This window comes from Aptenodytes patagonicus, chromosome 16 (assembly GCF_965638725.1).
Source record: "Aptenodytes patagonicus chromosome 16, bAptPat1.pri.cur, whole genome shotgun sequence".
In the NCBI taxonomy this organism is placed as follows: Eukaryota; Metazoa; Chordata; class Aves; order Sphenisciformes; family Spheniscidae; genus Aptenodytes; species Aptenodytes patagonicus.
Genome location: NC_134964.1, coordinates 3,563,014 through 3,575,660, shown reverse-complemented (window position 1 = coordinate 3,575,660; position 12,647 = coordinate 3,563,014). Strand labels below are relative to the sequence as shown.

General features: G+C 44.2%; 1 protein-coding gene across 2 annotated transcripts in view; it reads right to left on the bottom strand.

Annotated features, from left to right (window-relative positions):
- RHBDL3 (rhomboid like 3) overlaps nucleotides 1-12,647 on the bottom strand; it is a 72,039-nt gene that overhangs the window by 22,217 nt on the left and 37,175 nt on the right. For both annotated transcript variants that reach the window (XM_076353828.1, XM_076353829.1), the window contains exon 3: nucleotides 10,214-10,372. In XM_076353828.1, the coding sequence (XP_076209943.1) occupies nucleotides 10,214-10,372 (159 nt within the window). The remainder of the gene's footprint in view (nucleotides 1-10,213; nucleotides 10,373-12,647) is intronic.

Sequence of the window (12,647 nt, the reverse complement as noted above, 5' to 3'; positions counted from 1 at the left end):
TTGTTCCTCAGACTGACTTTGGAAGACTCAAATCTTCCCAAACAGAGAGTCTCCCATATGGTCACAATTTGCTGACTTAATTTCGGAATTATATAATATTGGTATTTATGAGCCAAGTATTTAATCATCAGCTGAAAGAACACTGGGCCCATTGTTGGCCTGCACATTATTACGGCTCCAGAAGTTCAGGGCAGCCCACCCCACTTCTCTTCATGCAATTGATCTGGGACTTCTTTAATGAGCATGATATTAAAGCTGCAGGCAGATGGGTACAGCAAACAGTATGTGGGGAATGAAGGTAGCGGTGGGGAACACCACATTCCCTTAGTCCTTCATGCCTGCAAAAAGTTATTATGCAGAGAGAAAGAAATTTCCTTTGCAAAACAGCCAAGCTGACATGACTGGTAACCATGCACTGCCACCTCTGCCCTTTGGTATTACCATACCAAACAAAACAAGGCTTAGTGCTGCAGCTCTGCTCAAAGGACAGCCAGAAAGGAAAATTTTTTCCTACTTAGATCTGAACCTGACTCCAACACTGAAAATGTCAAAATTTAGGATAAGAGTCCTTACCATCTAGTGTGGGACAGTGCCAAACTTTGGTAAAGTACAAAGCCCCGCTTTTCTTCAGGACACATGCCAATCTAAACTAGTCTCAGATAATCTGCAACTTGCAATGGAAACTGTCCATTCCCACTGGTAGACCAGTTCCTCTGGGTTTCTTGCCTATCTATACTATTGTTGCTGCCCCAGATAATCAATAGCCAAGTCATGTAGCATTTCCCCATCTCCAGTTTCATGGCTTAATGTGGGGCCCAGTACCCTTTTTATGGTTTTTATTCAGCCTCACTCAGGAGGTTTTGAAAAACATGGATTTCTGCCCATTACGTATTGGTATCTTTGAGGCTGGTCTGCGGCTATTTTTAAACACGTACAACACTGTGACAGGCAATGCATTCAGCTCTCCAGCTCTGATCCTCCAAGACACAGAACACTAAATCAGAAGTTAGCACAAGCTTTTTAAAAGCCTCTGTCAGCTCCAGTTTTATAACCCACTTTACTTACAAATGCAGCCTTTCCAATCAATTTTGCTTTCAAGATTCACATTTATTTCCTTCCCTCACTCTGCACTTCTACAAAATGCTAATGTGGGTAAAGACTGCTTCTCCCAAAATGCATAGCTCAGCATCAAGTTCATCTGTCGCAGATGTTCACATCCTCTGAACCAACCTGGTAGCACTTTCCCAAACAGTATCAAATGGAAAAAAAAGCAAATACCAACATCCTGATTTGCTCTGATCAAGCAGTGGTTTACTCTGGGGATTCAAGAAAAGTTAGAGGCAGGAAAGACCAAATAAATTATCCTGGTCATTGCAGGGATATTCCCTGCTCAAGGTTTTGTCTGGACTCCTATTAAATGTGCCGGGCTTAGACCTTCCAGCACTTCCATTAGAAAAGGTAAACCACATTCAGATTTCAAGGTTAATTGCAAGAACACTGCTTGCAGGACAAGACTAACATTGTGGTTCAAATAACACTGTGTCAAAACACAGCAAGTTTGAAACTTCAAACCTCCCAACACCTGTTCCATTTTTCACTGGTGCTGGGAAAGATTCCACAACTGAAATGAATCCAAATTAAATTTTCTGAAGCAAAGTTTTTTTAAAATATCTATGTAACATTTCCCACTCACGTGTGTATTTTAGACACATACACAATTAAAACAACCATTTAAGTTGACATCGTGCTTCAAGTTTCAACTGTACATGATTGGAAACAGCTGAGGAATCACAGTTACGGATGGAAATTTCTATGCTAAGCTCCACTTTAATTGGTCTAATGATTATTTGCCAGACTAGTTCACTCGCAGGAAAGTTCTCTCTTCTGCTGCTCTGTGTAGCCAGTATCTAATGGACTCAGATCAGTGTACAAGCTGAACACACTCCAAAAGCAGCTCTTGCATCCCAGTTATTAAGTTTCAAGATACTCACCTGGCCCTCTCATGGCTTTTTTTCCCCCTCAGGAAATGCACATGGCTCTTGGAACATCAAAAATCACCAGTTTTCTCCAAAATGGGAAGCAAAACAACATGAAGGTAGTGTGAGGAACATTTGTCAGAAGGGGTAATCCAGCTCCTGGAAATGCTCCCTGGAGCAAGAACTTTGCACCTCAATAAGGGCTTTAATACATTGAGAAGTAAGAGATGGATAAGGACACAATCACATGACCGCTCTCATCTATCTCTTGAGAAAACCTCCTCCTTACTCATAATAGCATAATATTAGATCGAATACTGAAGTAAGAGATTTTTCAAACCTTTTTTAATTAAACATTTATTATTATACCTCTGAATAAAGGCCAGGAAGAGAGCTCAGGAATCCTATACTTTCAGGCAAGACAGTGAATCAAGAACAGAGGGAGCACTTAAAGGGTTGTCTCATTGGAAGCTGAAGGACATTCCAGAGGACTCCAGATGGGAGTCCTCTTGATGTTTGGCAGAGGATCTGCCCTGCTTCAACAGCACAGCTAATTGGAAGCACAGAGGGGAAGAAATGGAGCTATAAAACCTGCAGCTTTGCCTGCAACAAACCTTTCCAGATTAGCAACAGTGAGAACAAAATGACAAACACCGGACAAGACCACTAGAACTGAGGTCCCGGGTCATTCTTCAATAGCCTTTTAAGCTTAAAACACTCACTAGGAAGTGAACAAGGCTTTAGCAGAAAGAGGAGATATTAATTTGGGCAAACTTTTGTCTTGCCTGGGGATTCCCCTGAGAATTGGAGATTTAAGCTTTATTGCTTATCTTCCCAGTGACTCAGGTAATAAAGAATTATATACAGTTCCTGCAACGCCTTGTTCACCTAAGCCTTCTATGCAGGCTGTCAGCTGATTCAGTAAAGGACATCCAAAGACACTGGAAGTGGAATTTATAGCTACTTTATGACTGTGCTACAAAGTACTTCTAAGTACCATTAAAAGAACCCCAAGCAAACCATGGTTTAAAGGACCTCTCTCACCTCCACATTATCTGACAGAGAGAATACAGTACGTAACTTCTGAAAAGCTCACCTCCACAAAGATAATAAAGCCCTCCTGGTGCTGTCCCATAGAAACTCACAGAGCCAAAATATAAAATTCAATGTTTTCTCCTTTAAAAAAAGTTCTCTCTTTTCCTAGCTACAGCTCTTCTTTCACTATTTCCCCTCATTTCAGTTCAAGCCAGGTTGGAGGAAGTATCCCAAGTAAAAGTGTTACCATTGTAAGCACTGAAACAGCAAAGGCAAGAGTTACTCACCTTTCAAAGCAGAAAGGATGGCCATGAAAAATCTATGGGCACACGCAGTGTCCCCACAAGGGACAGAACCAAGCCTTGCTTTTATCACTGAAGTGGCTAATAAGAACACATGGCTTCCAGCCATGCATTATTGAAAGATGTCTTAAGAAAAATATAAGCAGCTACTTTTGAAGCCTTGAAAAGCAATGAAAAAGCAGGCTGGAGTTAGAGCAAGAGGGAATAGGGAGCTAAGAGAACAGCAGGAAGGGTTCAGCACCTTGCCAGAACTGGTCCTTCTGACATGGCTGGCTATTGCCTACTAAATCCTATGCCCAGCTGGAGATACGTCCCACCTATGCTCTGTTAAGATAAAACAACACGTTGAGAGTTTGGAGAAAAGTCCTTTCACAAACCAAAACAATGTGAACTTTTCATTTGGTGACTACTGATAGGGAGGGTGTGCTGCTATCTTTGAGATCTCTGCAAAAGAAAAACTCGTAAGTCAGAGAAGGTGCTTTAATGCCCCCTTTTAGTGGCATAAGTGGCCAGCAGAAGGTCTGCAGAACAATTGCAAAACACACATGACCCTGAAAAAAAAAAAAGAAGGAAAAAACCTCTCACAGATGGAAGAGCTTTGCAGCCTCTAAGACAACATGTATTTTAATGGCTAGCAGCCTACATGCTGTGCCTTTCACAAAGCAAAGGGAAAAGCACCGTGGAGTCCCGAGAGAAAACTGCCATCCCCCTGTGGAACAGGACTGCTAATTCCTAGTTTCATAGGTCAGTTTAAAATCTCATTAAACTCCACTGGCTCTTTAAAGAAAAAGAGCAAAACAACCTCACTCCCCACTTCCTATTACAGTTGATAAGGTTGAAACAGCCTCAAGAGAACCCCGTTTAATGACACTGTCAATGGCATTTTAGAGGTTTTATCCTTACCACGTTTCAAGTAAGTTGTCTAGAAGGGAAAGTTCCCAACACAACTTCATTCAATCAAAGCACGCTAATTCCACACCCATAGGGCTTCAACTCAGGGCTGTGCAAAGGCATTAGCTTGTTCTAATCACATGCTTAAGTTTAATTGTCCTTAAATTGAGTGCATCCTTAAGTATCTTTCTATACTGCATTACAGACTCTTACAAGTCTATGAAAGCGTTAAAACTAGAGTGGGGATTCATTATTTTGCTATATTTTTTCTTTAAGATAAGCCACAAAATAAGTTTCTATAGACCGATGAAGCTGTAAAGTGCAAGTCAAAGCCTCCACTGAACCAGCTTGTTTCCCACTTAAAACATTCCAGGACCCACTTTGGACTTGCTGTTTTTGTTTGTGGATTGTAACACAATTCCAAAGTATTTTATCCCTTCAGCCAGTCCTGCTTTCTCTTCAAACGCCTACACAGATCACCCTGCCAAAGACAGAAAAGCTAGCATCTAAACCTTAACCTTTGTACGTCTACAGCATTCACTAGCGTAGACAGACCCTAAGACTCTGGGTAGTCACTTCATCTCCTTCACCTCCCATATTTTATCTTATTTTTATGATTCCAGCAATATTTTGACATAAGAACTGCCCCTCTGAACATCCAGCTTGACAGCATATAGCACAAGACAGCCTTCCACCAACAGCTAATCATGTTCCGGCCTCTTCCATGAAGTAAGAAACTTCTGCAAAGATATCTTCCTCTCACCTTCTCTGATGGCCAATAGACCTGCATATCTGTCACTCGTGAGGAGGAAGAGCAGAGGCTGCAGATTTCTTAGCCTGCATCTGCAGTTTTATTTTTTTACTTGAAGAGGCAGTATTTGCAGTCTGGCAGCACACTGAGCAAGCCAGAGAGGAAATCACAAAAACTAAAAGAAATCTTTCTCTGGAGGGTAAAGTGTGCTGGAGCCAGCAAAGTTTGGATTAGGGTGACCTGATTATTGTTACACAGTGCTTAAAAAAAAAAGTGTGTCGTTCACTGAAAGTAAGGTAGAATTTAGCCTGTCCCTAGAAGCCAAGCAAGGCCAGGGAAAGCAAGGCGGGTGTTAATTCTTGATCTGGAAAACAAAGGATGTGCATTTAATTAGCTAATATATTTTGCTCACTACTGAGATGCTACATCAGCTTCAAGTTACTACAAAGCTACAGCTAAACATTTCTGTTGGAAGCAGCAGTGTTTTGTTTTTCCCAAGTCACATGAACTCTGTCTCAGAGCTTACTGATTCCTCCCAAACATGCTGAAATACCATTGCCTTCAGGGAACAGCATTTGTCCTCAGCTCTTCTAGATCCAACACAGCTCCTCAAGCAAATGCTCGTCAGAGAGCTAGTTCCGCAGCACCTGGCTCTTCTTTCACTGGAGAACTGCCATTGACTTTGCCAAAACTGTGAACCCCAAAAGAGATGCAACTCTTACCTCCTTCCATCTGCTGCAGAAACAAACCCATGAAACATAGACAGGCTTCCACAAGTTTCAGAGTGAGTCTGTTGCAGAGCCAGGAACAAAACTTAGGTCCACCTGCCTTCCAGTCCTGCCCTTTGAATGTGAAATCCGTAGCAGGGACAGAGAGACCTTCAGTGTGCACTAGGGACACCTCCCAGGGTAGTGCCCATGTTGGAGTGGAGGACAGCCACACTCCCTTCTCAAGTCCTCCTGCCCCATGCTGGCAGGTCCAATCTGGACCACACTGAGGTCAGCTTTTACAACACATTTGTTTCGGCAGTAATCTGTAGAGTTGCACTGGCAAAGAAATCTCTTGGGCTGCAGAATGGACTTTGCTTTAATCTTGGTATAAACTGTGATTTACTTTTCTAGCAAAAGCTGCTTTATTAAACACAAGGTTCTGTAAAACTTTTCCTTGTCCAGAGCAAGGCTAGGAGTTACCTACCTGATTTTCACAAGAGAATATAAGCTACCACCACAGCCTGAATATGGCTCCATATGGCTCCATACTGCCCCTCCGTCAAGCAAAGTAAGGTCTCAAAAGCTCCACTGCACCCCCTTGCTTCTGCTCACATGTCTGAAGAGGAACACATCGAGAGGGCGAGGAGGTGGTAAAGCCATGATCCAGCCTGTCCAAAGCAACAATCCACATTCCCAGGCAGAGAAGACAAGGAAGGTTTAGCCAGAGAATAAGAGACTGAGTCTCTCCAGGGCCTCACTGCTCTGCTCTTTAGCTCTGTTACAGTTCACAGGATATTATGTGAAGTATTCCAGGACTGCCAGCAGCCACTGCTGTTCAGCAAGGATCCCAGCAAATAACATCTCAACTATAATTACTTCCTGGCTTGTCTCCTCTCTAAAAGTAGCAAAGTTAGTTAAACAGCTTTGTTCATTATCTCCTCCTGTGGCCTATGCTGTTCATAGCCAGAATTTTCACTGTGCATTTTTAGCATCTCTCTTCACAATGCAGAGAAGCAACCAGACAACAGAAATGCATAAGACACCTCCACTTGTACAGGAAACATTTTTGTTATTCTGCACTGTCTCAGACACAGGATAAGAAATCCCATCTGAAACTGCTTTCTGCCATTCTTGCAAGCCCTAGTGTAGAAACAGAAATGGATATGATTGCAGCATTGTGTTTTATAACCATGTGAGATGAATCTCATATGTACAGAGGAGAAATAATTCCCAATGAGTTGCCTATCTGATTTTTCTCCAGCCTCTTCTGTTTGCAGATCACACCAGGAGTCTTCAGCTTCCCTGAATTTATTCATTACTCAAATTATCTACTGAGTGATTTCTAGCATCTATTCTCATCCTGTAAAATTTTCAATTTCAGAAATTTAAGCTGCTTTGCTGAGTTGAAAACAGGCATATGTTTTGTGGGGGTATATCTGGGTCTCCTTATTAAGGTGAGGAGTCCTAGAATTACATTTTTGATGCATCTAGAAGTTCACAACACACTTTGGACATCAGGGGATGACACAGCTTTGCTCAATAGCAGTCCTTTAGTTGGGGATCACAGTGTCTGAAAGAGCAGGCAGAGTTCTTGGTGCTCATGATGATGTTGGAGCATATGGGTGCGAGCATTTTTTACTGCCCTCTGTGGGACATGCAGCACCCTGGAGGAAACAGCGTTAGCACTATTGCTCTGTGAGGTTTATGGCCTGTAGTGCCTCCTGGAAATAAAAATTTCATAGAGTTACAGCTGCTTCTGTGGTCACTAATAGCATCTCTTGGCATCAGACTCTCTAGTAAGTAGCCAAGCACCCTGCAGTATAAGTAGCATCACGTTCTGTCACACTTCCAGGGAACCCAGCAAAGACCAAGGGTTCTACACAGCTGAAAAAAGGGGAAAAAATCCCTGCTCAATTTTTATCAACATTAGCAAAGCTGACAGAAAAAACAGAGAGGATATCATATCCCAGGAACTGACCATTGAAGATAGAGTTCTTTTGATGCCCAGTGGTTAAACCCTACTTTCTGCTGGGTTCTGTGAGACTGCATGTTTGTACTAGTTTTGGCTGGGATAGAGTTAATTTTTTTCATAGTAGCTTGAGCAGGCAGCTCATCAGCACCTTCCATCCCCATGCTTGGAAAGAAACCAAAAGAGCCGCTTGTGAGACACACACACACAGAGGAGTCTCCTTCCTTCCACACCTCTGCTTTGACAACTGCACTGTAATGCATCTTTGATACCCAGCCCCACTCCTCCCCTCAAGGCCTCTCCAGTGGCCAGAGCTTTATTAATGCAATTTTACCTCTTGCTCCAAGTTTCAGTACCTTGGACACATTTGGGAGGCCATGAGATTCTCTGATCATGTCAGAGTACTTGTTCATGAATATTGATGGAGAAAAGGAAAACCACACACAGAGCCATGCTTATAAAACCTCTGTGGATCTAGTAAAAGGTCAGCCTTTCCCTTCCCCACATTCAGCACCATCATTTTTGGGAGCAGATCAATTATTGCTAAGCTACTGAAACACTCAAATTAACCTGAGCAAAAAGCAGAGATGGGTGATCATCAAGCACAAGCATGCACTTAAACACCACCACACATAGTTTCCTGGATCAACAGCTATAAAGTGAAGGAAATCACTAATTTCACAGTGATTCTGTGTCAACTGTGCTGTTTCTTTCCATCAGGAAGTTCAAAAGGAAGGTTTTGGGGCAGGAAACTAGGGAAAAGAGAAGCAGCCCTAAAAAGTTTCGATGTTGGAAATCAATAGCAACTACAGGAGAAGTAAGAGGAGAGATGTCATTTGCAAGTAGTTTAATGTTCTGGCATTTGCACTGCCTATTGATTAGAAAGTGCAAAAAATGCAGATGAGGACAGAGGGACTGATGACAGAAAAATCAATGGCTTCTTTACAGGAGTCATTCAATAGTAGTGAAGGAAATTTGCCATTTTGCAGAAATCACGTCAGGTGGGTGTGAGCTGGCATGATCCCCTACTGCCCAAAGGAGGAGGATGTCCAAGCCTTTCACCTCCCACCTGCCTCTCATTAGCTTGTGCTGCTTCTGAGCTTAGTGGAGTGAGGAGAGAGGAAGAAGCCCAGTTCTATTCCTGAGCCTGTTGCCAACGTGTTGGCTGACCCTAGGCCATCATTTCTGTAAAAAAAATTAGATTATACCTCTTCCTGCTCCCTAACTGTTGTGCAGCTCAATTAGTGAACGCTTGCATGCTACTTTAAATATACCAAACTGTAGAACAAGCAGCTGTTACTATAAACACGGTGCTGATCACAGAGTACCATCGACCACACTGTTTATTAAGCTGGAGCTGAGGAAAACCTCACACTCACTGTGATCTGTTTAATAGTTGCTACATTTATTTTACTGTGTACCTAAATACATGCAAGGGGCTAACAAGACAGCTTGATTAGATACAGCAGATCTATGTCATTGCATCACAGTTAATTTCACCTTCACACTGACCACGGCCTGACTGAGGTTGTGACCTGGATCCTTGACAGCTGTGCCCTGTTACCGTATTTTTCTGATTAACATGAAGACAGGACATATGGAAGACACTTTCTTTCTAAACCAAGAACACATGCATGAGTGACCATGACAAATGGAGGGATCAAATCCCCGTGTGGACTGCAGGAACACACAGAGATGCAAATTATTATACTCTGCATCAAGAACACATCCAGCTTTCCAGCGAAACCCTAGAGATGTCACTCACTTTCATTGCTCATTGACTTTGTCACCCATGTTTCTCTTACTGCTGCACTAAATCTTCTGGGACTCAGGTGGGGAATGACAGAGCAAGAACAGGGCAAAGCCCCTGGAATGGCCACTGTTCAAGATACCTATCTTGCAAACAACATTTCTAGGCCAACCTGGGCATCTAACAACACATGTCTACATCTGTGTTGACTGGCCAAACTGCCTTGACAAGAAACAGAGAGATCTCTTCACTAATTGACTCATTAACAGAGATAGAGAGCCATCCAGATCATGACTCATGCAGTCTGAGACATCTCACCTGGGATAAAGTGAACATGACCTAGAAACACTTTATCCCTGTTGCTGTTGATGCCTACAGCAGTGCAATATGACTCAACCCAGCAAGTCAGCACAACGTTATCTATATATTTTTGTCTAGAAGTGGTGAAATCTCTAGATAAAACAGGAGACATCCAGACTGACAGACCTCTGCTTGCAAAAAAAATGGTTCCTTATGACAGTTACCAACTGATATTGAGATCAAAAGCCTCTAAACTAGCAGCAGCCATTTCTTCATGCTCCTCTTACAACAGCTCCCACAGTTTCTTCCCATGCAAACTTGTTTCTCTGGAAAAATCAGCAGCAACTTGACTCTTGGCTTGAGAGTTCAGTCACCACTGAATGCTTCAGCAAGGCCATGCAGAATGTGATGCAGGGACACAGCAAACACTGGTGTTGATAGAGGGACAGAGGGAGAGAGACTGTCCCTCCACAGCCAATGGTTTAAGCAGAGCCAAGGACTGAGAGGCCCTGCCAGCCGGAACACTCACCAGGTTGACGAAGTCCTGGTAGCAGATCCTCCCCTCAGAGTTGCTGTCTGCCAGGGCCAGCAGGACCTCCAGCTTGTGGGGGTCCAGCTCTGAGCCGTGTCTCTGGAGAAGGGAGCGAAACTTCTCAGTGCTGATGTAGCCGGTGTTGTCAGGATCGAACTGGGATAGGAGGGGAAAGTGCCAGAATTAACCGTTCCACGTTACAGACAACTCTACCCTCCCATGCATTCATCACCCGCTGCAGACCCACAGTGACCCCAGGGGCTGCTCTAGGCTTTGGTGATGCATTGCCCTGCAATCACCCCATCTCCAGCTTCCTTTCACTGCCCAGGGACTGCAAAGCACCCTGCTGCTGAGAGGGGTGAACCCAGGCATCATCCACACCATCACCCCATCTCCACCCAAGCTTCAGCTAAGTCAGCTCCCTTCACCTTCCTTCCCTCTGCATCATCATTTCTCTTGGTTATTTTTTATATGCCTCTCTATCTGGACTATCAAGCAAATCAGAGATGCAGTCTGTGAGATAAATCATACTGAAAACAGTTTTACTCCTGTATTTCCTAACGCAATTGCAATACAAGAACATGCCATCCCTCCTCAAGCCCTTTCTGTGCTCAGTGTTTCTGACAGTCACCTTTCCAGATCACCTCTACAGATACCTTCAAAATGGTAAGTGCTTTCACTGCTAAGGAGCTCTCTATTTTAAGATGGATTGGAAAGAAAGTCTTTGGACAGGGAGCAAAGCAGATGATTATGTCAAACTAAAAGTGACAAGGCAGCCACATGCCATTTTCAGAATGTAAACCACAGTCATTAGAAGAAAAGTCCCAGGTGAGATTTGGAGTGAATCCCACTCTGACCAAAAACATCACTGTTTTCCCTCAGACTAAGTGGTTAATCTCCTAAAAATGCCACTGACCGAAAAGAGACAGCTTTGCATGGCTGTTCAAACTTACTACTGCTTCCAGCGGCCTCTAACCTGCACAGAGCTCCCCAGGGCACTCTGCAAGGGGCTGCCAGCTCACAGGCAGGCACAGCCCCAGCCCAGACAAAGCCAGCACTGGCACCACGCTGAACGCATTTCTTTTGTGCTTTGAAAACTAGTGGATGCAAGCTGCCAGACCAGCCCGCACTAGCTGTGGTGCAGTCTGATCTCCACCAGCTCCCTGTTGCTGGGAGATTTGCCTTTGATTTCCCAAACTTGGCTGTGAGGACCCTGGTACTCACTGGCCTCCTTTTGTAGATAATGATATCAAGCTTGTTGACTGGATTGAATGGCTGTCAGGGGGCAGCGTGGCCAGGAAGGAGTCTTTTCATGGAAACATTTGGGACATAAAAGGCCTTGGCAAAGCCAAAAAGGTCCTGACAATCCTCGCTCTTTCCTAACAGAGAACAAAAACTGAACAGGCGCCGGGCCTCCAATCTGACGCGGCAGAGTAAAGGCTGCCTTGGCAAGGGAGGAGGTGAGAAGGGGCATGTGGCAGAGGATGCAGCCTGCCAGCGGTAGGGCTGGCACTGTTCTGCAGTGAGCAGAGCAGCTATAAAACAGACCGGCCTCAGGCATGGGCAGCTTGTTTAGAGGACACAGTGCCCACGTGTAAGGATCTGGCTCCGTCTCCTTCTGACCTGAGCACCTTTGTCCCGCTGCTCCTGGGGACTCTGCTATCACTGGCTGCTTTGTTGAGGAGGAGATGTCTAACCTGAGATCACAGCCCTTTGTTGGAGCAGGGTTGGTCTGCTATTTCATCAAAGCAGCAGCCCCTCTGTGAGGAAGCTGCTGGGGCAAGTGATTACACAAAACAAGACAAACCAAGTGACCTGTGGACAGTCAGAGCTAGGCACTCTCCCCCGCCCTCTGCCAAGGGTTGTTCTGTCCTTGCGAGGTTGCCTGGATGTACCTTCCTGACAGCTGGCACCCAGAGCCAAAGGTGGATTTCACCAGCTGTTTACTGTCAAACAACAGCTCAATATTAATCCCTGGAGAAGTTTAGCTCCCCCACTCCAGTCAGCCCACTCCGTTGCTTTGAGTTAACAGATCAAATTCTAAAGCCAACCCCAAAATCAGGGCTTCTCCACTCAGGCTCAGCTCTGATGCTTTTTGGCTCTTGCTGGGACTCCCAGGCCAGCCTAAGTGTGCAGTGCCCAATCCCAGAGGCACAGATACCCAGGAAATAAAGTATTACTAGCATAATACCTGAGATGACCTTTCTCAAGGGGAATTTGCAGAAGCTGGGAGATGAGTCATTCAGTGAATGGATCTAACACCTTGCAGTCCCACAGGTACTGCTGTGTTCATCCTTGTTTCCTGAAAACATTTGACCTAACCAACATCTTACTTAACTGCACCACTTTAACTATCTCTTGACATTTAAGATGTCAGAACCTATCTTGTCTAGGACAAAACCATTTGCTCCTTGAAGGCTTAAATGCCTCC